Source organism: Peromyscus californicus, unplaced genomic scaffold (genome assembly GCF_007827085.1).
Source record: "Peromyscus californicus insignis strain IS unplaced genomic scaffold, ASM782708v3 Scaffold_3__1_contigs__length_106647218, whole genome shotgun sequence".
Classification (NCBI taxonomy): domain Eukaryota; kingdom Metazoa; phylum Chordata; class Mammalia; order Rodentia; family Cricetidae; genus Peromyscus; species Peromyscus californicus.
Genome location: NW_026294551.1, coordinates 91,310,806 through 91,336,625, shown reverse-complemented (window position 1 = coordinate 91,336,625; position 25,820 = coordinate 91,310,806). Strand labels below are relative to the sequence as shown.

General features: G+C 48.8%; 1 protein-coding gene across 2 annotated transcripts in view; it reads right to left on the bottom strand.

Moving 5' to 3' along the window:
• Sh3pxd2b (SH3 and PX domains 2B) overlaps nt 1–25,820 on the bottom strand; it is an 86,503-nt gene that overhangs the window by 19,990 nt on the left and 40,693 nt on the right. For both annotated transcript variants that reach the window (XM_052758987.1, XM_052758988.1), the window contains exons 4-7: nt 18,930–19,006; nt 7,569–7,660; nt 6,401–6,426; nt 1,418–1,552 (exon numbers count right to left, since the gene is read on the bottom strand). In XM_052758987.1, coding sequence (XP_052614947.1) covers nt 1,418–1,552; nt 6,401–6,426; nt 7,569–7,660; nt 18,930–19,006 — 330 coding nt within the window. The remainder of the gene's footprint in view (nt 1–1,417; nt 1,553–6,400; nt 6,427–7,568; nt 7,661–18,929; nt 19,007–25,820) is intronic.

Sequence of the window (25,820 nt, the reverse complement as noted above, 5' to 3'; positions counted from 1 at the left end):
AGCCACTTAATGGAGACAGAGGGGCTGTGTGAACCATGCTTGATAGCCAGCTGTAGGACGCACAGCAGAACAACTGGGTTTGTACCTGGCTAAGGCAACGAGGGACGGACTGGGGGACTGAGCCTTTGCGATCCAGTGCTACCACTAGGTGGGCAGTGTCAGAACAGAATTGGACTAAAGGCCCTTCGGGTGTTCACTGAAGACGTGGGTGCTGCTTGCTGTGGGAGAGATCCCCCTCATACCTTTGACAGTCACAGACGTGACCTTGGAAGAGTTAGAGCATGGGACACTGAAATGATGCTGGAGCAGTACTTCCTTCCAGGTCCTCAAAGCCAATGACATCTAGATTGCATAATTATGGAGGTATGGTTGGCTAACACCAGCCTCGTGACTAGTGGTGACATGACCCAGAGGATGCCGGAAACACCGTTTTCCTGTGTTCTTGGAAGCAGGGACTATTCCTAGATTGCACAGTAGGGTCTGATTGGCTAACGCTGGTCTCATGACTAACATGAGTAATGGAAACTTGAAGGATGCTGGACACATCGTCCTTCCACAGTTACGTGGACTTAACCAGCCACCGGGCTATCATAGAGCTTGGCCCCTAGCAACATGACGAGCCCCTGGAAACCCAGCCTGGGAGAGGGGCTGCTCACTCCCTGCTTTTCCTGCATGGTATGATGGCTGCTATGTAGCTAAGGGAAGAGGAAGAAGGAAGGAAACGTGCATTTTTGGAGCACATGCTGTGTGCCAAGTCTCTCTCTACACTCTATCATTTACTCTTTCAGCAGTCCTTCGACAGTTTTCTGTGTTTTGTGAATGACAGAGCTGGTGGCCAAAGATATGAAGTGACCTGGACTGATGTGCAGTGTAGAGTTCAGGCCCCCAGTCTCAATCACCCCCCCCCCCACCCACACACACAATGGATGTGACCAGTGGTCCTGGGATGACAGGTTGGTTGAGGGGACAGGCAGATGTCCATCTTCTCGAAACAGTTTCTTCTATTTTTTTTTTTTTTGAGACACAGTCTCCTATGTAGCCCAAGATAGCCTAGAATTCGAGGTTCTCTCGTCTCCATAACACAAGTGCTGGAATTACAGGAGTGTGCCATCTCTCTCAGATCTGCAGCCTTCTAGAGGACTCCCAAGGGAAATCAACAAGAAAATTCTCAGTGGAGTGCTCAACTCTGTTGATAAGTACTTGAAAACCAGAGGGAATGTTTATGGTACTGAGCATCAGAACATTGGTAACATCGGACCCAACAGGCTGCTGAGGCAGTGGCTACGAGCCCGCCCTCAGTGGCTCTGGGGAGTCGGACCATGTTGGTCTGCTTATTTGTTTTGGAGCTCCCACATGCTTCTGGTTTGTGGGGCTTGGTGATGGTGGAGGGCGCGGGGAAGGTGGTCCACATCCTTACCTGACTCATTCTTCTCAATGATGTCCACTACTTGGCCCACGCTGAGGCTGATCTCTGAGCTCTCCTGCTTCTGATAATCTGCCACCACCACATACTGCTCCAGGACCATGGGGTCCACTGAGGTCAGGTCACTCCCTGTGGACAGCAAATGCCATCAGACACCCTGTTAGCTCCTGCCCATGCATGGAAGAGAAGGAACCAGGGGAAAGGTTGAGTCAGGGGGCTTTCTTTCTTTCTTTCTTTCTTCCTTTTTTTGAGACAGGGTTTCTCTGTGTAGTTTTGGTGCCTGTCCTGAATCTTGTTCTGTAGACCAGGGTAGCCTCAAACTCACAGAGATCTGCCTGGTTCTGCCTCGCGAGTGCTGGGATTAAAGGCGTGTGCCATCACCGCCCCGTGGGTCAGAGGACTTTCTAAGCAGAGAAAATCTTTGTTACAGGATTTGTTTCACGCCCTCAACTCCTGATTCTTGCCTCCTCTCATCCACTTGCTTACTCAGCCACCAAAGTTTACCAAGAGCACTGGGAGTTCCAAGGGGTTCCAAGTGAATAAGATGTGGCACATGCCTAGAAGCTGGCTGCTTATCGGGGAGCTCAATAGTTTGAAGGCTGAGGTCACCAGCCAGCCAGCCTCCATCCACCTAACTTCATCCTAAATTCCTCACCTATGAACTCATTAGTCTCCAGTGATGCACCACGTATTCTGCTGGAGACCACAGGCACAAAAATGGATGAAATGGATGACTGACAGTCTCAAGTAATAGGGGAAATAGACACGTGGAAAACATACATTTACACATATATATGTACACACACACACATACTGGAGATCAAATCATGTAAGTGTCAGTTTGGAAATATCCAGCATGGCGGGACAGAGAAGGAACAGACAAGGCAAAGTTGTACCAAATGATTCGTCAGCAAGACTTCCCAGGAAATGACAGAAAGCCAAGACTCATGACGGAAGGTGTCCTTGGAGTTGGGGAGGACTGGGGCAGGTGGAGTCTTCCATGATGGAGAAGGCCTGGGAACCTTCAGGAATAGGGGGAGGCTAGGAGGCAGAGTTCTGCCAGAAGGAGGGCAGGGTACTGAGAGAAGTGCCTGAGGAAGGCACCGGTCTGAGGCCAAGGACTTGATAAGTTTGGATTTTTAAATCCTGAGGCGTCAATTAAAGAGTTCTATGAAGGGGGAGCTAGAGAGATGGCTCAGTGGTTAATAGCACTGGCTGCTCTTCCAGAGTTCCTGAGTTCAATCCCCAGCACCCACATGGTGGCTCACAACCATCTGTAATGGGATCTGGTGCCCTCTTCTGGCATAAAGTCCTTCGTGCAGATAGAGCACTTGTATACATAAGTAAATTAATTAAAAAGAAAAGAGTTCTATGAAGGGAATGGCAATATTTACAGCTGGACAAGTGGCTCTGTCTGCCAATTAGAGAGAGGCAGAGCCTGGCAAGGGAGAGCACTCCAGGCTGAGGGGGTGACCTCGCAAGAGGCAACGGGGACATTGGAGCTGAGCAGTGGTCCCAGAAGGGAAAAGTGTGGGAAGTGCTTCCAGGCAGGCGGCTTCCCTGGTGAGCGATGCGTGTGTCACCCGGAGCTGTGCAGCCCTGCTACCCACCAAGACAGATGGGTACACACACAAAAACACCACGCAGAAGACTTAAAAGGAACATCTCAGTTCAGAGACGTCAAAGAGAAGGGGCCAGCATGCCATGTGGGGGGCGGGGGGACGGCCTGCTTCTTGGCTTTGTGAGCAGGTTCTGGCCACCGACCCTTTCCTGCTGTGGGGATGGAAGGAAGGCATCTGAACAGGGACTGCGCTAACCACCTGCACCTGAGTGGAGAGAGCATGAGGGGAAGGGAGAGAAGAGACGAAGGATGGAGTTGCTGAAGAAGGCTGGATGGGGGGAAGCCTGGAAAAGAACGCCTCATGGGCTGTGGACCATCGTAAACTTTTCCAGTATCACTGTGCTTGAGGTGGGCACAGCCTGTCACAGGAAGAAAACAGGCTGAGGACGGTAAGTGAATTGTCCCTAACCACATAGCTGGCTACGGGCTCCCCATCCAGATGTGGAAGTGGATGAAGGAGGCAATGTCTGAGGTCTCTGGCTTTCTTTCCCTGGAGTTCCTGAGTCCATCCCAGAATCCAGCCAAGCTGTGTCCTTTCTTTGCGTTTCTCAAAGGTTATTGTCACTATTCCCAGCTGTCAACTACCACCTCCTCACAGGTCAACAGTTCACCAAAGCCAGACAGCCACATAGGCTGCAGGTTCTTGCTGAGGCGTGCTTTAGAGGTAAGAGCAAGGAACTGCTTTTCAGCACTGCTTCCAGGGCAAATTGTCTGCGTTTTACTCAGAACACCCCATTTATCAACATTAATGACAATAAACAAACAAACAAATAAGTAGACAGTAGCCTTAAATGACCATTCAGGTGTCATGTAGGGACCCCTACTGGCGGAGTGTGATATTGCAACTAAGCCCTATTATGAATGGTATTAGGATCCTCTGAGGCAGATAGGTCCTAGAAGTTGCCAAGGATGAAATCAAAAGATTCCTAGGCTATATATCACATGACCCACAAGGAATCGACAGCAGAAGGGTTATTTCTGTCATTAACGCTAAAAGTATTCTCAAGCCACACAGTGCCTACTCTACCAGACAAACTTTTGAGTTAGGTGTTTTTTCTTTCTGATGACATGTCTTGAATGTTTAAAATGATGAGTAATGCCAAAGTGAGATTTATTTTCCTTCCATAAGTTCACTAAATTGCAAGGCTTGCTGGAAGAATCTGTAAATAAGCAAAAATCAAGAAAAAAAAGCTCTTGCAAGCCATCAGATGACCTGCTCAGCTGTGGTAAGATGTCGTGCCACCCCCACCCCTCCGTGGGATGAGCAGAATTTGAGGCCACATGAGTCAAGTCTGCAGGAGCCAGCTGGCTGTGACTGGGCAGTGCTAGGGACAGACAAGCCTTCTTCCATCCAGAGTTTGTCATAGGAATAAGGTCTGTTTTTAATTTACATCTCTTTAAAATTCAATCAAAAAGGCCGGCTCTAAAAGTCAAGGCAGTGTCCACCCGTCATTTAAATAAGGAGCCCATCGAGGGTTCAGAGCCTGAATGAAGAAAGGTGCCACGTTCCAGCCAGTGGGATTATAAATAAACCTGAGCCCCACCACTGCAGGTGAGTGATGTCAACCACAGTCACCACAAATTAGAGCCTCGGCTCTCTTTTCCAGACAGGTCCCCTCATCAAGCCTCTTCCAACTGGACACTCTCATTTTCACTAATCAGAGCTGCCTCTTCCCTCTCTCTCCTCCTTCTCTCCTGCTCCTTCTAGGGGAGCCTCTGCATATTCAAAGCCAGAAACTCTGAGACCAGCCCAGAATGGCAGCTGCTCTCTGATCTTTGCTAAGAAAAGAAAGGTGTCATTATCCCAGGCTGAGGGCCATTTGCAGCTTTAGCAGGATGCCATGGTTGTGGCCAGTGCCCACTAAACCCCAAAGGAGAGCCGGATGCAGTCAATGAGCCAACGGAGCTGGTCTGATGCCAAAAGCCGTGCCTCAAGGAAAGAGGTACGAGGTAGGGCTTCTGTCCTCACTTTCCGCCATGATCAGCCTAGAGGCCTGTAAAGCTGACCCAGGCCCTAATCCCAGCAGAAAAGGAAGACCACAGCCGGGAAATGTGGACCTGCTCCCAGAGATATTGACAGGCTTGAGTGATAATCAAACAGCATCAATTAAATATTACTATTAATGTGTTTATCATATACTACTATAGACCTTCTGACAATCCTATAAAACACATTATCATTTGTGTGTGTGTGTGTGTGTGTGTGTGTGTGTGTGTATGTGTGTGTGTGTGTGTGTGTGTGTACATGGGAATGCGTGTGCGCTTGAATGGAACTCAGGGCCTTGTTCATGGTGGAGAAGTGTCCCACCACACACTCAGGCCTGGATATCACACAGGAGGAAACTGAGTCATCAGCTTTCACTTCTGGAATCTCTGCTTGTGCCTCCTCCTTCCCATACATGGAGCCTCTCAAACTTCCTGGGGTTCAAGGAGATTAGAGGCCAGGGCCCCGGAAGCTCTGAAACCCACACTGTATTCAGGGGCCCTCAGGAGCATGGACCATATAAGAAGAGTGGGGCTGGTGACCTGGTCTAAAGAGTGCACATGCCTGTGGGAATCATCACCCCCAGTCCCACCTTCTCTCTTCCATGACTACCTCTGCTAGAAGAGGGGCATCATCCTAAGAACAGAAAACTTCCTGTGTGAGAAAGGAGCCCAGAAAGGCTAGAGTGACAGGCACCAAGCTCTGACCAAAACAGTGGGCTGAAGGAAGCTTAGAGGCCAGCCAGAGCTGAGGTTGTCAAATGACCAGACCCAGATCTGTAGCGGGCTTCACCTCCCTGCTTCAATGCTTGGTGTCCTCTCATTCTGGAATTCCCTTCTCTCTTTGGAAAGCTCACCCTCAGTGCCATGATTCAGGGCCTCCAGCATCTCACCTCTCCCTGCATCCTCTCACCCTCCCAGCACTTGAGAAGGTTCTGAGTGTCCACAGTGCTTTGTATAAAGTGGAACAGAGGTACAGAACCCTCTGCGGCATGGTTAGGAAGACATTTGTCATCTCATGCCACAAGGGCACTCTCATCTCATCCACTCCATAGTAGTTTTGTTAAGGGATGAAACAACCTCAAATCCTTCTTCTGAGAGACAGGGTCAGGTATTAGTTAATCATCAATCATCAACTCATCCATTCATCCATCTTATCATCCACATACAAAACTACCCATCCATCTATCCATCATCTCTCTGTCTACCCACCCAAGCATTCAACTACATACCTGATCATCATCCATCTCTCCATGTATCCCTGTCTATCCATCCATCCACCTACCATTCATCTGCATTGCTGTGCCCCCAGCATGGAACCCAACAAGGGCACATGGCAGGAATGAGAACAAGAGAATGGAATATATGCTTACCTGATTTCTTCTTCCCAATATGCTCCCTGTGTAGGAGAGAGGAGTGAGAGAGAGCCAGTCAGTCCTTCTTATGTATTGATCTGATGCCATTAGGATGCTGAGGGTCTCCACCCCACAGCATCCTCAGTGTTATGTACTGATCTGATCCCATTAGGATGCTGAGGGTCTCCACCCCACAGCATCCTCAGTGTTATGTACTGATCTGATCCCATTAGGATGCTGAGGGTCTCCACCCCACAGCATCCTCAGTGTTATGTACTGATCTGATCCCATTAGGATGCTGAGGGTCTCCACCCCACAGCATCCTCAGTGTTATGTACTGAGCTGATCCCATTAGGATGCTGAGGGTCTCCACCCCACAGCATCCTCAGTGTTATGTACTGATCTGATCCCATTAGGATGCAGAGAGTCTCCACCCCACAGCATCCTCAGTGTTATGTACTGATCTGATCCCATTAGGATGCAGAGAGTCTCCACCCCACAGCATCCTCAGTGTTATGTACTGAGCTGATGCCATTAGGATGCTGAGAGTCTCCACCCCACAGCATCCTCAGTGTTATGTACTGATCTGATCCCATTAGGATGCAGAGAGTCTCCACCCCACAGCATCCTCAGTGTTATGTACTGATCTGATCCCATTAGGATGCAGAGAGTCTCCACCCCACAGCATCCTCAGTGTTATGTACTGAGCTGATCCCATTAGGATGCTGAGAGTCTCCACCCCACAGCATCCTTAGTGAGTGGATGAATCCAAGCCCACTCCAGGAACCCAGGCTTCTTCTAAGAAAGACTCCTTCGATTCTGCCTCTATCTGATAAGTGTTTTAGATCCTGGGACCAAGTTTTCTATGCATTTGGGGGAGTGGGGACCCGAGGAAAGACTCTCAGTCTACGCAACCATCACACTCTTTGGTAAGCATGGTGGTGGTGTAGAAGAACTGTGGATTAGGGATACTTAGCCAGGTTCCATTGCCTGTCAAATGGGACCATCCATACCCATGTGCAGTGACTGTGCAGGCTGCAGGCAGTGAGGCCCTGCAGGGGCCAAGGCAATGACCTCGGGCTTAGTTTATACTTTGCTGATTCTAGATCCCTGAGGGTCAGAAAGCACAGTAGGAGGGGAGGGAGGGAGGGAGGTGTCACCTGGGTAAGTCCACAGACCAACTTACTCTTTGGGAGGATTCAGGTCCTCAGGTCTTGTCTCAAAAAACTGCAGTACCTCATCACACTGAGAGATGTAGGGGGGCAGCTGGATCAGGGCCTAGAGCAGAGACATGGGTGAGCCCAAGGAAGGAGAATGCTGTCACCAGAGGTTCTCAAACTCAGGTAGGCGTTAGGACTGCATAGGGGGATTCTGTTTTGGAGTATTAGTTTAAGATATGTTACATTCATTTATGCTGTGGAATATTTGTTTAATGATACAAAGATGTGTTGCATTCTTTTATGTTACAGTTGTTTAACTCTGTATATCTGTCTTACTTTGCCTGCCTAAAACACCTGATTGATCTAATAAAGAGTTGGATGGCCAATAGCTAGGCAGGAGAGGGATAGGCAGGGCTGCCAGGCAGAGAGAATAAATAGGAGGAGAAATCTAGGCTCCAGAGAAGAGCAAGGTGCAAGAAAAGGAGAGGAGGACCCCAGGGGCCAGTCACCCAGCTACACAGCCAGTTACAGAGTAGGAAGGAAAGAAAGACATATAGAATAAAGAAAGGTTAAAAAGCCTAGAGGCAAAATGTAGTTAAAGAGAAACGGGATAATTTAAGTCAGACAATCTAGCTAGAAACAAGTCAAACTAAGGCCAGTCATTCAGAAGTAAGAATAAATCTCCCTGTATTTATTTGGGGGCTAGGTGGTAGAGCTGGTTCAGGTCCCTGTTACTACAGCCATGGTGTGTGTGGGGTGTTGTGCAATAATCTTTTTCTATATTGTAAAGATGTGTCTTTGCCAACGCGCCTTCTGATTGGTTTAATAAATAGCTGGATGTCCAATAGCTAGGTAGGAAGAGGTTAGGCGGGACTTGCTAGGCAAGCGCTCTACCACTGAGCTAAATCCCCAACCCCTACAGGATTTCTAAAGCAGAAATTGGGGCCCACCAGAGCTTGTGACTTAGCAGCCTGTGGTGAGGCCTGAGGATGGGCATTTTAACAAGCTTCCTGACATCTTTGGCTTGGAGAACATGCACATATGTACATGCACTCTCCAAGATGTGTGGAGATAATACATTCTGCTGGCATATGTTCAAGCATTATATGTTCATATTTGTATAATCCAGCCCACACTGTACATGCTATTTTGGAAAGTGATGCTTTCACTAACAGTGTGAACTCCATTCATCCACCATCTTCCGCTGTCTGCCATCTCTACCACACCACTGGAGAGCATCTGGAGTGTGTAACACATGTCTGAATTCCCCAAGCTGAAGCTATAAATCCCAACAATTTGGATACAGGTTGGATGGAAGTCTCCAGGGTGATGGAGGCTTAGCATGCCAGCCTTCCATAGGCCAGTTCCTAGCCATCTGGCAGAGCGGCTCAGGTGGGTTAAAAACAGAGCCTGGCTACATCTACTGGCAGGCTGCATGAAGCGAGGTAGGGGCAAAGGAGGCCACAGGCATTTGTTCTGTCTGCTGATCTACAAACAAGTATTCATTCAAGGATTTAACAGATATCTTCTCTGCCAGTGCTCATCACAGAGGTGGCACCACACTGAAAGAACACCACAGTTCAACAAACATTTAGTCAAGGTCCCCTCCTTTCCCAGTGCAGGTCCTGGACCAGGAAGATGGGGGTGTAGAGGGCTTGTGGTAGAGCTGGTTCAGGTCCCTGTTACTACAGTCATGGTGTGTGTGGGGTGTTGTGCAATTATCTTTTTCTATACTGTAAAGATGTGTCTTTGCCAAGGCGCCTTCTGATTGGTTTAATAAATAGCTGGATGTCCAATAGCTAGGTAGGAAGAGGTTAGGTGGGACTTCCAGACAGAGAGAGAAGGAGAGGAGATGAATCTAGGCATGAGAGAGACACCAGAGGACACAGAGAGGAAACAGGAGGTTCAACACGGAAGAGAGGTAAAAAGCTATGAGGCAAAACATAGATTAACATAAATGGGTTAATTTAAGTTATAAGAGCAAGTGGGACAAGCCTAACATATAGACCAAGCTTTCCTAATAATAATAAGTCTCCATGTCATCTTTTGTGAGCTGGTGGTCCAAAGAAAAATCTGTCTACACATGGTGTCCAATGTGGGGGCTCAAATATCTACACCAGGCCTGAGAAAGCTAAGAAAAGTTCTGGACAAGAAGCTGCATGTAGCTTTCTCTCAGGTGGGCTGGTGCGTGGTGTATAGAGGCGCAGCTACCAGCTGTTGCCTGTGGGCTAGAGCCAGCCACCAGCACCATGTGCCAGCACCATGTGCTAAGCTGAGCTGTGCTTGACAGCTGACATGGCAGTTTAAAATTTGTCTCACACGGTCGGAGAACACTGCAGGTGCTCAGTTCAGATCAGACAGATCCATATGGAAAAAAACCTCTAAACAGGTTACAGTGTGTTTAAAAAAATGTATGTAGGCTTAAAAGAAAAGAAAATGAGTATAGACAGTCATAGAAAAAAATAGTTTATAAATAATAAAGTCTTTAAAGAGAGAATAAAATAATATAAAAAGGATAAGCCATGTAAAGATGGAAAATACGCAGGGAGTTTGGATCCTGTTTGGTGCCTTGTTAACTTTGAATTTTTTAATCATCATTGATGATGAGCAAATGACAGTTGCTGAGAGACATGGGATTCTGAGAGGGACTGCTGATTTAAACCAGCCTAGATACTTTAAGAATGCCTTAACTTTAAAATGGAAGTCAGAAATGTATTGTTTTGGGGAAGAGGTTATGCTTTTTTCCCACAGATTCATTCAAGGTTGATAGAGATCAGGTTTGATTGGGGGAGACCCCTTGAAAATTCTGGTTAAAGAAATAAACCTAGACAAACTACAAGACAGGTGACGTATATTTTACCTGCTCAAACATAAAACAAAAAAAAAATCATCTTGGCTGGCTTGTGTACAACTCACAGTCCATACTTGTATTAATGCAGATTTTTTTTTGAAAGCTTGTGTGTTTTCCGAGCAAGGGGACCAGACAACAATGAAAACGGGTGCCCAGGTGATCCAGCCTCTCAGAGTGCCTCTGTTACAGTTTCCTCAGAGTTCTGCATCCAGAACAGCTTCAAGGCTGTTGGCTGAGATGGTCCAGCCTCACAGACTATTCTAGCCGGGACTGCGGATAAACCTTGTGCTTTCCCATTACACAGAGACTGGATGACACATATCAGGGCTAGTTTCTCCCGGACTTTATCACTAGCTCAATTTTCTCGGGGTCCCCTAAAGATTCCATCACCCCCAGATAGCAGGAAGCAGTCTAGAGAACATGATGCCCACACTCCCAAGAGGTGGGGTGGGTGGCTTCTGGTCGTTTGTTGGGTTATGGGTGTTTGTCACCATCTACTCTCTGTGAATTTCTCCTCTAGGTGCCTCCTAGGTGGAACCGGATAGCATTTGTCCCCTCATGTCCAGCTAGTATCTTGGAGCATGCTCACCCATTCAGGGGTCCCCCTTGTTGCAGCCCATGTCAGAATTTCTTTCTTTGGACTGAATAACATTCCATTGTTTATGTACATCACATTCCCTTCATCCATCCATGAACAGCTGGGCTGGTGGCTCCACTTTTTTAGGGGATGGTAGTGCTGAAGATGGGTCCCAGGAATGTTCACACTGGGTAAGTGTTCTGTTGCTGAATTCCACCTCAGTCTCAAATGAGTTTTTGAGCCAAGCTCTAAGCTACCTCCACAAACTTAAAGTGGAAAGGTATAATGTGGGGTGGGCAATGGTGCTGGAAGTCTCCTCTATGGTCACTGTCCACTCTTCACCCCTTAGGGTGAGAGATGCTGACATATGGCTTGTTGATAGTTTAATTTTTTTTTGAGGTTTTATTTATTTTTATTTTATGTATATGTGTTTGCCTGCACGTGTATCTGTGCACCAAGTGTGTGCAGTGCCCCCAAAAGCCAGAAGAGGACATCGGATATCCTGTGACTGGAGTCACAGACAGTTGTGAGCCACTGTGTAGGCACAGGGAGTCGAACCTAGGTCCTCTGGGAGAGCAGCCAGGGCTCCTAACTGCTGAGCCATCCTCCAGCCCCTTGTTGATCATTTCTCCAGTCACGAAGCACCTCCTATTCTGCATCTGGCACCAGGACTGACCTCTGCCAGGGAGAAGGACCACACTCTCCTGCTCCACCTCCCATTCTGATGCATCTCCTTTTTCTAATTCTGGGTGGTGAGCGGGCATCCTGCTGCCCAGGACACCTGCTGCCCAGGGCTCGCTGTGGGCCTGTCCTCTGAAGCCCTGTAGCTTCTGCAGCTGAACCACACCAGGGAGCTGTGATGGCATGCCAGTTGAACTGTGCCATGCCCTGCTGTGTGGCGTACAGACACCATACATCTACCCAGTCTGTGACAGCAATGGGCTTCCCAGAAGAACTCTCAAGAATCAACTAACGCTCTCTCTAGTGAGCTTTGCTCTGGAAGGACAAAGCACTCCTATAAGTCGAGTCCCCCCCCATGCCCCATTTTGCTCTTTTGTTTTCCACCATGAGTTGGGAATGCTTAAGAAGTCCTTGCTGGAACCACACTCTACAACTTTCCAGCTTCCAGAACCATGAGCCAAAAGAAACCTTTCTTCCTTATTAGATATCCAGTCTCAGCTATTCTGTTATGGCAACAGGAAATGAGCTAGGCTAGGCTGTACTCAGATGTCCTGGGGCTGGAGGTATAGCTCAGTGAAAGAGCACCTGCTTATCATCCATGAGACCCTGGGATCAATTCCCAGTACCAGCAGGTCGTAGTGGTTCACACCTTTAATCCCAGCACTTGGGAGGCAGAAACAGGCGGATCTCTGTGAGTTCGAGGCCAGCTTGATCTACATGGTGAGTTCCACGACAGCCAGGGCTACACAGTGAGACAGTGTCTCGAAAAAAACCAAACCAACCAACCAACCAACCAAAAATCCCCAGTGCCAAACTTAGAACAAAACCCAATTCATTTTAGAAAGGAGTCCTTCAAGGTATCAACCATGTCTGTCTTGGATCAATCCTGTAGTCTGTGGTCATCAGCATTGCCGCTGTTAGAGTGATTTTTTTTCCCTCTACTGAAGAAGTGAGATGCATTCTACAGCTATTCTGACATTCTGGCCCGTGTGAACAGCAGTCAGTGAGGCTGTGTCTCACATACATCCTCCATAATGGTGCCCTGGGGCCAAACCTCTTCTTGAGGGTTTTATAGCTAGGTTTAGCTGGTCTGCCCCTAGAACGTGCTGCATCTGTCATGGGCAACCGCTGATGCCAAGAGCTGCCAGACACACAGCTGGGATTTCAATGAGCCCCACAGCAAGCTGAGTGGCTGTTTATAAGGCCGTGTGACAATACAAGCTCATCATTGTGACAGGTTCAGGAGTCATGTTTTCACTGTGTCTTTCTATAAGTTCTTAGATGAATTGTGGCCAAATAAATACATCTTCTTTGTGGTCAGTACATTTTGTGTCTTTAAAAATCCCTCCATGCCTAGAGATTCTAAGATCTTTATAGCACTGCCTCTTAGAGGGCTGGCTTTAAGCTCCTGGAAGTGGTCCCACTGTTCTGTGAGGCTTCAGTTAGTTATCTTCCATATCCCCATCGCCATATGGAGACCCTTTATCCCAGAATCCAGTCTTTCCCAATGATCCAAAAGTTTGTCTCTGTCACTGTCAACCTGTCCAACCTGCAGGGGTCCGATTCTGGGGTCTCAATTTGTTTCCAATAGACTTTCTATCTGGTGACAATTATGTGAATAATGGTAACTTTACACTATGCCCGGCAGAGCACCTTCTTGAGTTTTACTACACACTTGGCAGCCAGATTTGGGTACCAACAGTCCTTGCCTATTTCTACCTGTTGGAGATGATCACTTTCTACTAAAATTAAGCTCAGTACAATGGATGCCATTGCCTTAAGTCAGTTCACAATGTCCCTAACAGATGTCTAAACATTAGGGACACTTGAGGATGTAAAAGTGCAGATCTTGTGACAGAAGAGACATTTTCATCTCCTCCAAAGAGGGCAGGTCCTTGATGCTGACCCAGGCAATCTGGGCAATTAAAACATCAAAATAATGGCTTTGTTCTTCTGATTTGTTGCAGGGCTCAGATCATAGAAACTAAGCAGTTTCTTTCTTGTGGTTAATTCATGATCTTTGTATCATCTCTCACCCCAGGCAGCTGTGGGCAGCTGGTGTCTCTTAGAGCTCCAAGTTCTAAAATCTCCTTTTCAGAATAAGATGTCCAGAGGCTGTGGAAGCCCTGGGCACCAGTGCAGCTGGAGCTGGAGAGAAGTGGGTGTGCTACTTAGAGAACAGGGCGGGATGATGTGGGCAGAGGAAGGACAGCTTCTGGGAAATGTACAGGCAGGAATTGTCCAGCAGGGCAAGGTGACCCTAAGGACCTAAGGTTCTTGCCAGCAGGGCCTGGACAAAGGGATGCTACCTCCAGAATGGCAATTTCAGGCTTTTTAGGTTTAAAAAGGGAATGGGAGACATGGAACTTTCCTCTGTGAGTTGGAAAGTAGTAGCAAAGTGCGTGTCCCTGCCTCCTACCCCTTCTGAAGATGACAGTTGGGAGGGGGGAACGTATCTGCCTTTGGTAATCTGTGTTCTGTTGCTATACCAAAGTAACTGAGGCTGGGTCCTTAATGAGATGAAGGTTTATTTGGCTCATAATTGTGGGGCTGGCCAGAGCCCCTGGCTGTGTCATAGCATGGCAGAGAAATTCAGAAGGGAACAAGAGCACCAGATAGTCTTGGCTTCTGTGACAGCAAGCTCTTGAGGAAACTAAGTCGCTTGGGACCAGTATGAAGCCCAGTTCTTACGGGCTCTGCCACCTGAACACTGCCACACTGAAGGTCAAATATCCCACACAGGACCCTTCTGAGGAGCACTCTCCACCCACATTCAGACCATAGCACTGCGACACAATCCAGGCCCGGTTATTTCAACCTCTTGCATTTTTATTTCTTCAGAGACAGTAATCGGTACCCAGGGTGTTAAGTCTGGGCTCAACTTGCAAGCCCTTCGATACTGTTACTATGCCTAGCCGAGAGGCTTCATTTCTTCCTCTACACAACAGGAACATGGAAATCCACCTTGCAGAGTCACTGGAGGGATGGAACAAGGTCATGTCTGACCAGGAGCAGACAACACCAACAGGAGTGATTTTCAGCCTTTACTAGATGTCGCCTGACCAAAAGGGGCCATCTGTCCCAACACTACCCCCTTTGGTATAAAAATTTTCAGATTTATTACAGTATAATTTACATGCCATAAACTCACTCACTGCAAGTGCCCAGTTCAGTGTTTAGTAAATTACAGAGTTCTATCCTCATCCCTACAATTCAGTTTTAGAACTTTTCCATTATCCCAAACATCAAATTTGCAGTCCATCTCCCCACCCATGGTCCCAGGGCCCAGGAAACAGTTCATCTGTGTTCTGTGCTCATAAATTCGCCCTGTCTGCACATTTCATTCGGTCAGTCAATTTCTGCATCTGGTTTCTTTCACTAAGCATCATGTTTCTGTGATTCCTCTAGCTTGTAGAAGCTACCCAAATTTAATTGCTTGATATCATCAAGTTGTAGACTGCCCTTCCATTTGGCTACTACTTAATGTTGCTAGGAATGTTTGCATCCAAGACTGTGTGTGGACATAAGTGGTCTCTTATGTATAGACCCAGGGCTGACTGTGTGATAAGTTCCATCGGATGTGTTGAAATAGGTTCTTGTTATGTATCCAGGCTGGCCTGGAATTTTGTGGTCTTTGTAACCCAGCCTCACAGAAACTGCCCCATTATTTCCCAACATGGTTTCTCATTTTATGTCCCATCAGGATGAGGGCTCCAGTTTTCCCAGATCCTCACTAACATCTGGCACAACTGCCCCATGATTAATAACAATCTATGGTCCCTGTTTGCATGACTCCACTGGTTCACAATACTAAACATCTCTTCATGTGTTTATTATTTTTTTATTTATTTTTGGAAAAGGCTCTCGCTTTGCAATCATGGCTGGCCTTGAACTCTTTTGTAGATCAGGTTGGCCTTGAAATCATAGAGCTCCTCCTGCCTCTGTCTCAGGAGTGCTGGGATTAAAGTTGTGCACTACCACGCCCAGCTCACAAGTTTATTGTAATCCCTGTCCGCTCTTGGTGAGGGCCCTGCTGGAGTTCTTCCCCAAGTCTTTTTATTCTGGAGGTTTTTTCTTCCCTTCCTTCCTTCCTTCCTTCCTTCCTTCCTTCCTTCCTTCCTTCCTTCCTTCCCTCCCTCCCTCCTTCCTTCCTTCTTTTCTTTCTTTCTTCCTTCCTTCCTTCCTTCCTTCCTTCCTTCCTTCCTTCCTTCCTTTTTTTCTTTCTTTCTTTTCTGAGACAGGGTTTCACTGTGTAGCCCTGGCTATCCTGGAACTCACTCTGTAGACCAGGCTGGTCTCGAATTCACAGAGATCTGCCTGCCTCTGCCTCCCAAGTGCTGGGATTAAAGGTTTGCACCACTATGCCCGGCTTTTTGTTTTTTTTAAAGCAGAGAAGTTTGTCAATAGGTTTGATGATGGCTAACTTGACCCCCCATTTTTTTTTAAGGACTATTACTTTTGGTGTCACATTTAAAAACTCATTCCTTAGTCCAGGGTCATGGACCTCCACATTTTCTTCTGGAATTTTTACAATTTTGGCTCTTTTATTTAGGGCTGTGGTACATTCTGTGTATGCTTGCACACGTGTTCATGTGCATGTGTCCAGGTGTGTGTGTGTGTGTGTGTGTGTGTGTGTGTGTGTGTGTGTGTGTGTATGTGTGTGTGTGTGTGTGTGTGTGTGTGTGTGTGTGTGTGTAAGTGAGCGGTCTAACTGGATGTCTGCCTCTGTCACTATTCACCTTGTTTTTTGAGATGATGTTTTCCTGAATCTAGACATCACCAATTCAGCTAAACCACATGGTCACTGAGCCCCTGAGACTCTCTTCTCTCCTCCCCAGCACAAGAACTACGCATGTGTGCTGTCACATCTGGCTTTTTACATGGGTTCTGGGGGTCCAAACTCAGGTTTCCAAGCTTCAGAAGCAAACACTCCCCACTGAGCCATCTCTCCAGCTCCTGTGACCCCTTTTGAGTGGATTTTTGTACAAAGTGTGAGATAAGGGCTCAAGTTCATTGTATTCTTGCATGTGTACAGATGCTGTGGGCTAAACGGTGCCCTCCTTTCACCCTCAAATCTATATAGTAAAGCTCTAACCCCTCAGGATCTATGTATTTAGAGAAGGGTCTTTACAGGAGTAGTTGAAGATTAAACAAAATCATTAGGGGTGAGCCTTAATCCGTATGAACAGCGTCCTCTGGATTAGGGTGCAGATAAAGAGAACACCTCCCGTACAGTCAGAGACAGCTAGCCCAGGACAAGGCCTGGGAGACCCTGCTACTTTCATTTAAGCTTTTAGAAGTGCCAGAAAACCCATCCTGCTGTTGAAATCCCCAAGTCTGTAGTGACTAGTGGCCCCAATAAACTATGAAGTGGTTAGTTGTCCCATCTATTTATTAAAACTCTTAGCTGGGCGGTGGTGGCATAAGCCTTTTATCCCAGCACTCAGGAGGCAGAGGCAGGTAGAATTCTGTGAGTTCGAGGCCAGCCTGGTCTACAGAGTGACTTCCAGGACAGTCTCCAAAGCTACACAAAGAAACCGTTCTCCAAAAACCAAAAACCAAAAAAACAAAAACAAAAACACCCAAACAAAACACCTCTTCCCTCTTTGAACTGTTTTGGCATCTTGCTGAGTATCACTGAGCCTGGCATTTTGGAACATTTACTCCTGGTTCACAACATTGTCCAGTGATCTGTGCACGGGTCCTAGGAAAGCACCACAGAGTTTGAATTACTGCAGTTTGTACAGAATCTAGGAAATGGCAAGTGTGACTTGTCTTTCAAGGTCCTTTGCATTTACACACACACACACACACACACACACACACACACACACACACACACACACACAGAGTTGATCATCTCAGCACCACTGTGGTAGTTTAAATGTAACTGGCCCCCATAATCTCATAGGAAGTGGCACTATTAGGACGTGTGCCTTTGTTGGAGCGGGCATGGCCTTTTTGGAGGAAATGTGTCACTGTGGGGGTGGGCTTTGAGGTTTCCTATGCTCAGATATTGCCCAGTGTCTCAGTTGACTTCCTGTTGCCTGCAAGATATAGGACTCAAAGCTAACTCTCTATACCATGTCTGCCTGCAAGCAGCCATGCTCCCCACTGTGATGATAATGGACTGAGCCTCTGAAACTGTAAATGAGCCACCACAATTAAATGTTTTCCTTATATGAGTTGCTGTGGTCATGGTGTCTCTTCACAGCAACAGAAACCCTAACTAAGACATCCACTAGGAAGCCCATTGGATTTCTACAGGATTAAGTCTCGACTGAAAGAAATTTTAGAAGGATGGCTGCTTTTGCAGCTCCTAGTCTTCCAACTTATGTGTACAGAATGCCTTTCCATCCAGCTAGAAGTTTTTTGTTTGTTTGTTTGTGAGCCAGGGTCTCACTATGCAAGCCTGGTTACCAGAACTGTGTAGATGAAGCTGACCTTGAACTCACAGAGAGTTCTGCTTCTGCCCCAGAGTGCTGAATAAAGGCGATCACTACCACAGTCAGCTTTACTCAAAGCTCTCTGGACTCTGCTTGGCAATGCTTTGAGGTTCAGACTATAAATCCTGCACTTTCAGGTAAGTACATTTTTAAGGGTTTTTACCTTTTTTTTTTTTTGGAAGCTGGTGTGAGCAGAACTTCTCTCAGTTTTTAGACAGTGTCTCTCACGAAACCCAGAACTTGCTGGCTGGCTGGACAGGCAGGCCAGTGAACCCCCAGGACCTACCTGTCCCCACTCCTAAGCTCAGGATCACAGGGGCTTAGTGCCACTCTCAGCATTTTAAATAGGTGCGCGGCCAAACTCAGAACTTCGTGTTTGTGTGGCAAACACTCTGCTGACTGAGTCATCTCCCCAGTGCGTTCTTAACTCCACTTTTGGATAGAGAAACAACTGGCGACTGCACATGGCACCTGCATCCTGTGATCTTACTGTGCTCACCTAACAGAGAAACTAAAGGAAATGAAAACACGCTTCCTTCCCGACCAATCCAGTCCAGCCCAGTCCAATTCAATAGCACCAGAAGGCATATTCAAGGGGCAGGAGACCAGCTGCTCTATCAGTAATAGGGGTTGAATGCTGACTGGAACATTCATGCCCAGGGCCACACCACACAGCCACTGAGAGTGGATTTGGGTTGATGCCACAGTAGCACGGGGGATTTGTATGTTTTGTTCTGTTTTGTTTCCCACCCTCCCATGAACATTTGGCACACAGAAAGGAAAACAAAACAGAACACCCACGAGGGAAGATGGTGTTGGCATCTCAGCTTACCTTACAGTACTCGTCAATCGGTATCAGGCGTTTGACAGCCACGTCCCGGATGTGGCTGCGGCGGAAGAGGATTTTGCCTGCAGGAGATGAGAACACATTCAGCATGGCAGGGAGTAGTGACCTGCCCTCTGCCACCTCAAGTGGCTGTCTGGGGCGGACTTGAGGGCTATCAAAAGTCCTGGCTGCCCTCAGCATTTCCAGGCTGCACCGGGAGACAGCTTGGGTAGCTGAGTCAAGCTCAGCTCCTCAGAACTCTGCCACTGTAGCACAATGGCTGAGGAAAATGAGCCTCATGGGGAAGAGCTTTAAGTGTTATAAGGATTGAACTCAGAGCCTGGCTCATGCTAAGCACATGCCCTGTGATGGGATTACACTCCTGCCCCACCTCTACACCAGGGGTAGGTTAAAAGCACAGTCGTTGTACATATTTATGGGCCACACTGTAACTATATGTGCAATTAAAGTGTTCAGGATGACTGGCGTGGCTCTCACTTCCAGCATCATTCTCATCCCCGTTAGAAACACCCAAAAGCCTCTCTACCAGCTATTTTGAAAATCCCAATCTGCGGTTGTCAGGCGCGGCTCCATACTGCCCTGTAGTGTCGGCTGCTAGTCCTTCCTTCTCTCACTGATAACCAATCCCACCCTCTCCCAGTGCTCTCCACTCTTGTCCAGGCTCTGGTAACCGCGACTCTACCTGCTCTTTCCATGAGGTCATCTTTCTAGATTCTGCATTTGTGTGAAGTCATGTGGGACAGCCCCTGCCGGAAGGGTTCCTCCAAGGTGAACCCATGCAACCCAAGGCTCTCAGGCTGCACGGACAGCTCAGAGCAGAAACTCAGCCCCCTTCCTTCCCTCATTCATGTCTCTGCTCCCGTCCAAGGGCTCCCCAAACTTGGGAGCTATTTGTTTAATGATTCTGTGTCTTTCTGCTCCACCCATGCTTGCAAGAAAAGAAAAATCTAGGAGATAAAGCACCAAGGGTTTGAAGTACTCCGTCTTTGAGTGGCAGACGACAGGTAACATTTTCTGCTCTACGCTTTTCCTAAAGTTTCTACCATATTTATTGCTTTTGGAACCATAAAAACGTCCTCCCACAGAAGAGGGGACAGTATTGACAACCTGCTTTCCTCAATGGGCCATCCCCATGGGAACAGGCAGGGGCGGGGGCAGCAGGCCCTGCTGGTTGCCCTACCATGGAGGAACCCTGCTGGGATTCTGGGTGGGGCATCCTTCCCAGGGCAGGACTGTCCCCAACCCATCATTTCAACTGCCGATGGAGCGGGTGGCCTTCCCAGCCTCAGTCACTGTGACAATCAAATAGCCCTCCTTCTCATTTTCACTGGTCTCTGCAGGCAGGGCTGTTTGCAATCTAGACTCCACTGAAGTGCCACAAGCCTGTGAGGCTTCATGACTAAGAAAGAGTGTGATGCTATGGAGCAGCCCTGGGCAGCAAATGCTTTCTGCTGTTACCTGTTTCTCAAAGTGGGAGAGGATCTCCCCCCCCCCCCCCACACCCCCCCCACCCCCCCCCCCCACCCCCGCAACCAAAACTAATGTGGTCCCATTTGGTGGCAGTTCCCTTCTGTACATCAGGGAAGGAGGGTAGTATTCAGGCTTCTTACCATAAAGGTAATGGGCTCAAAGTATTTACAACTAGCATGGCATTTCTGCCAACCCACAGCACAAGGAACAGACTTGTCTCAAAGCTACTACCCAACTAAAGAGTCTGTTTTGGTTAAAGTGTGTGTGTGTGAGTATGTGTGTGTGTGTGTGTGTGTGTGTGTGTGTGTGTGTGTTAACTTGGCACAAGCCAGAGTCATCTAAGAGGGAAGCCCAGGTAAGAACATGTCTCCATAAGACTGGCCTGTAGGGAAACCTCTGGGGTATTGTCTTGGTTAATGATTCATTGGGGAGGGTTTAGCGGACTGTGGGTGGTGTCACCCCTGCACAGGTGGCTGAATGAGCCAGGAGCAAGGCAGGAAGCAGCAGTCCTCTGTGTTTCTGCTGCAGCTCCCGCCCTGACTTCCCTCAATGACAGACTGTGACATGGACGTATTAGCCAAATAAACCCTTTATTCCCCAGATTTGTGTCTGGTCATGGTGTTTTATCAAAGCAATGGAAAGTAAAGGAAGCCAGAGCCCAATGCTAGGGCTTCACCCAGGAGCTGAGAGGGTGGGAACTCCCCAGGCACACAACAGTGCTTCCACACAAGGACCGAAGGTGTGGCCTTGAAGGGACCTCTGGGGACACTTTGTAGCAGGAGAAGAGCTCACTAGATGGTTACAGCCAATCCCTCCTACACTGTGAGGCTGGAGAGCCAATGGCCTCTGGAGTCTGTGGACTCAGAGAACAGGGCTTTGTTCTTAGAGTTCACCTCCACAACACATCTAGAGCCTGGCCCCTGGTAGACCTTACAAAGGAGTAATTACTATGTGTCCCCCAAACAGTGTGGGGATGCACGACACTCTAGTTAAGAACACATCAATCTTTTCTCCCACCCTCAGCTTTCTGGGCCAGCCAGCCACATCAGAGCCAGGTTACACTGAGGCCAGGAGCCAGGCAGCCTGGCCAGTGCTCTCAGCGGTTCCTACTTGTTGGTGATGCCTCTCTGGTGAAGTGTGAGGACAGCCAGCATGGGCAAGGGTCTGGGTCTTTTGGGAGGATCAGGACGGACGGTGGGGTTACCTCCACACTGGAGTGGAAAGGGTGTTGAGAAAAGAAACCGGCCTTGGTGGGAATGGGCGGCTTTTGTTTTCCATAGTGGAAGAGGGCCAAACTGCAATTCTTAGTTTTCAAGTCGCATCCTCTGCCAAGTTGGCCTCCCCAGCTCTCCCTGGGATGGAAAGTCCACACAGGCTGGTCCCTTCCCCCGCCTGTGTGCTAACATGAAAACTGCCTTTGTCTTGCTGACAAGGCAGTCTGGGTAGAGACCTGACCTCAGGAGAGGAGACTTACTTCCTGCCCATGGCATTGGCCTGGGCAATAGCTGAGAGGTGGGCTCAGAAGGGATGGGCCGGAGGTCCTGGGACCCCTGGGGGTCCCAAGCTGGAAGTGGGCACGAGGACAAAGGGGCTAGGCCCCGAGAGCAGCATTTGCATGAATTCTTGCTAGAAAAGAATTACGTAACCACAAAGGCTTTTAAGGGCTGGGGAGAGGGTCAGGCTCAAGTTCTCTGCCTTGGGAAGTTTCCCAGAGCTGACTTTTGCCTTTCATCCAGAAGAAAGCTACGACTTACTGCTCCCCTCTTTCTTGAAGAAAGTCTGGCTTTTAGAGCCTGGCTGAACTTGAACATTCTTGGTCATCCCAGGGTGATGCCAACATACAGAACGAAGAACCCCCGAAGGGAGCCCCCCCCCCCCCCCCCGACTCTCCCTTGCTGCCTCTGCTGAGAGCCTATTCTGAGCCAGGAATTAAACCTGGCAAAGCAGATTCCCTGTCTTATTTAACAGATGTGGAAACAGAGGTGCAGGGGAGGGGGAGGCTGGGGGTAGTGATTAAAGTCACGGGGCTGAAGAGGGCTGATTCCAAAGCATGTGCTTTACAGCCCTGAGTTTTGGCTACTGCAGCTGGCACATGGGGTTCCCTGCAGTGGGGGTAAAATTCCAGTGTGGTTGATGCTATCCCAGTGGAGGGATTAGAAATGTTAGGTTTCTGTCTTTTTTTTTTCTTTTTGGGTAAAGGAGTCTCCTAGCGGAGGGGGCCTAGCAAACACAGCTAGCCCAATGTTCAACCCAGCCAGGCTGAGAGTGTCTGAGAACCTGCTGACTGTCTGACCAAGAAAGGAAGAAGATGACAAGCTCTCCAAACCATGGATATCTGAGACTAGGGTGACTGTCAGTGTGCCCATCATCCCTGGGTAACAACAGCAAGTGAGCAATGGCCCTCAGTGACCTGTCAGACATTCACACAGTCCTCACGGGCACCAGCATTACAGCACCATTCCCATCTCCAATTGGCAAGAGAGGAAATCAAACCTGCTCTCGAATCATTTACCAAGGTTAGGGGTGTGCGTGTGCCCAGGGTGCCAAAGTTGGAAGCGACTCCAGCATGAAGCAAGGAGCCAGCCACGCCTTTGTTCGCATCCCACGTCTGCCTACCATGCACGCGTTTGTGGTTTCTCTGGGCCCTATTTCCTCCTTTGTGACAGGGGTGTGGGACTGACTCCCTGTAGGGAATGAACTGGGGTGACTGGTGTAAAGCACTCAGCCCAGCGCTTGTGTTAGCTGTAGGTAGCAGTTGTTGACACTTGGAGCAGGTTCTGTTTCCGAGTAATCCCTCTTCTTCACCTCAAGCCTGGACGTTTCTCTTTGGTAGGGACGTAGGGGTGCTGGGGTGCACACAAGTACGAGCCACGACTGCGCTGCACCCTTTGCAGCAGCTGGTGGGACACCTGGCACTCAAGGTGCTTGGTAGATTTGTGTACTGTGAACCCCAACACGTCCTGCCCTAATCCCTAGTCTGTGGAGATGATGGGACAGTCCAAGCCTTACATTATCCTGGATCAGCCTGGAAACCACATGAAACCTTCTAAGCAGACTGCTTTCTCTGACAGGGAGGTTAGAAAGATCTGAAGTGTCAGAAGATGTCTATGTCCCATCACTGGCTCCCTATGAGGAATGCAGCTTCTAGATGCTGGAGTGCCCCCTGGAGGGCCCCCCACTGACAGCCATCAAGCAGACTGCAGGGAACTGATTCTAATACAATGTGAGTGAGATTGGACCGTTCTTCTCTGGCAAGTCCAGGTAGCCTGGTTAACGCCTTAGTTTTGGCCTTGTGAGGGTCAACAGGGAACTCAGCTGAGCTTGCCAAGGCTCCACAGAACTCTGAGGCAATAAGGGCTGTTGTATTGCTGTTAAAACTGTTGGTAACTTGTGACGTAGGAATAGAAAACAGATAATGAGCAGGCGGTGGTGGCGCACGCCTTTAATCCCAGCACGCGGGAGGCAGAGCCAGGCGGATCTCTGTGAGTTCAAGGCCAGCCTGGACTACCAAGTGAGTTCCAGGAAAGGCGCAAAGCTACACAGAGAAACCCTGTCTCGAAAAACCAAAAAAAAAAAAAAAAAAAAAAAAAAAAAAAGGAAACAGATAATGAACACAGTGGTTATACCAACCAGCTGCTGCCTGTGAAAACGCTCTGGGCTTCAGCTCCCACCCTAGAGCTGGGAGAAGCTGAGCATCCTAGATGGCAGGATCCCACTCAAGGTCACACAGTAAGAGGCATATGCCCATTCTTAGCCACTCACTCTGCCCCCGGCTGAGGCTCTTGCCAGTGGAGCCGTGCTGGTTAGTTTGACATGGTTAGGCCCACGTCAACTACACACAAACTGGAGGGACCCAGAAGAGAGAACTCAACTGAGGAACTGCCTCCATCAGAGGAGGCATTGGCCTGTGGGAATGCATGTGTGTGAGTGGCCTGTTCTTCATCGCTAAGTGATGTGGAAGGGCTCAGGCCACTGTGGGCGGTGCCACCTCTGGGCAGGTGGTCACGGGCTGTAGAAGGGAGCAGGCCAAGCAAGCCAGGGTGAGTTAGCAAGCAGCTTCCTCCACAGTCTCAGCTTCGGTTCCTGTTTTACCTTCCTCTGATGACAGACTGGGACGGAGAAGTGTAACTGATGCAATGAACCCTTTCCTCCCATAGCTGCTTTTCCATTGTGGTGTTTATCACAGCCGTAGGAAAGCAAACTAGAAGAGAAACAATGTTGCTGCCCCCCCACCCCCCACCCCCAGGAGAGGGGGTGAGTGAAAGATTTACAACAAGCCCCCACGGTCAGGCGTGTCTGCCTATGCCTGGCGGATACTTCCGCCTAGCTAGGTCCAGGTCCAGATAGCCATTTCCGGGTCAGGGCATCTCGCGTGACCAAGATCCGTGACGTCCCACTGGCCACGTAAGCGCGCAACGTGGCCATGTGATCTACGCGCTTGCGTGTAGTAGTGACGCTGATCTGTCCACGCCCAGCCTTTAAAATCCGGCGCCATGTTCCCGGTTCCTTCTTCTTCTTCTTCCTCTTTCTTCTTCACACACGTGCTTCCCGCAGGCCTGTTCACTCTCTGTCCCTTTACCTTTAATAAAACTCTTGTTAGCGGATTCTGTCGTGTTTCATGGCATTTCCTTGCAGGGTAAGCACACAACGCAGCCAAAAAACTAACATTTTGGTGCCGAAACCGAATGGGCACTTCCGGGCGCCCTGCGCCTGGAAACCCGTAAACCAGAGACTGCAACACTCTGTTCCGTATGCGACAGACCGCTCTCCATTTTGCCTGACCGCAAAAATTCCATGCAACACCGCTTTCTCCGATTGGTGAGTCCCCCCGATTTTTCGGCCAGTGTAAACGGTTTCCTGAATCTGTGAGAACAACCGGTACCTCACAAGTATTCTTGAGACCGGGGGAACCCCCGGCCACGGTCTTCATTGGCTACGGTCGGCCCCTATCGCAGGCCTCAGATTTCTAGCCCTTTCCCACGTCTGCAGCCTGAGATATTTCTCGCGTTGGGACCACCGCCGTTGGGTGCGTCCTGGGGGCCACGTGGGGCCGACACGTTCATCCGACTTGACGAAGCGGCAGACGCTGTCCGGATTCCCGGGGAATCCTTTCCTCACGTGGCAGGGGCCCCCGCTTCTGTGGCTGACGAGCCAAGGAGCGGCTTGTGCCCGGGATCCGTCCTTGGCCTTGGGGACGCCTGGGGCCTTGGCTCCGGATCACGTTTGTTTTTTTATCTTTTTTATTTTTCTGCCTCTCCGCTGCAGACATGGGAAACAAGGCTTCCAACCCTGTTAGTCCTTCCTCTCCGTTAGGCTGTCTTGTTGAAGCTTTAAAACCTCTTAGTTTAATGCCTTACATAAAGACTCCTAAGCTAACTCGTCTATGTTCTAAAAAATGGCCAAAGT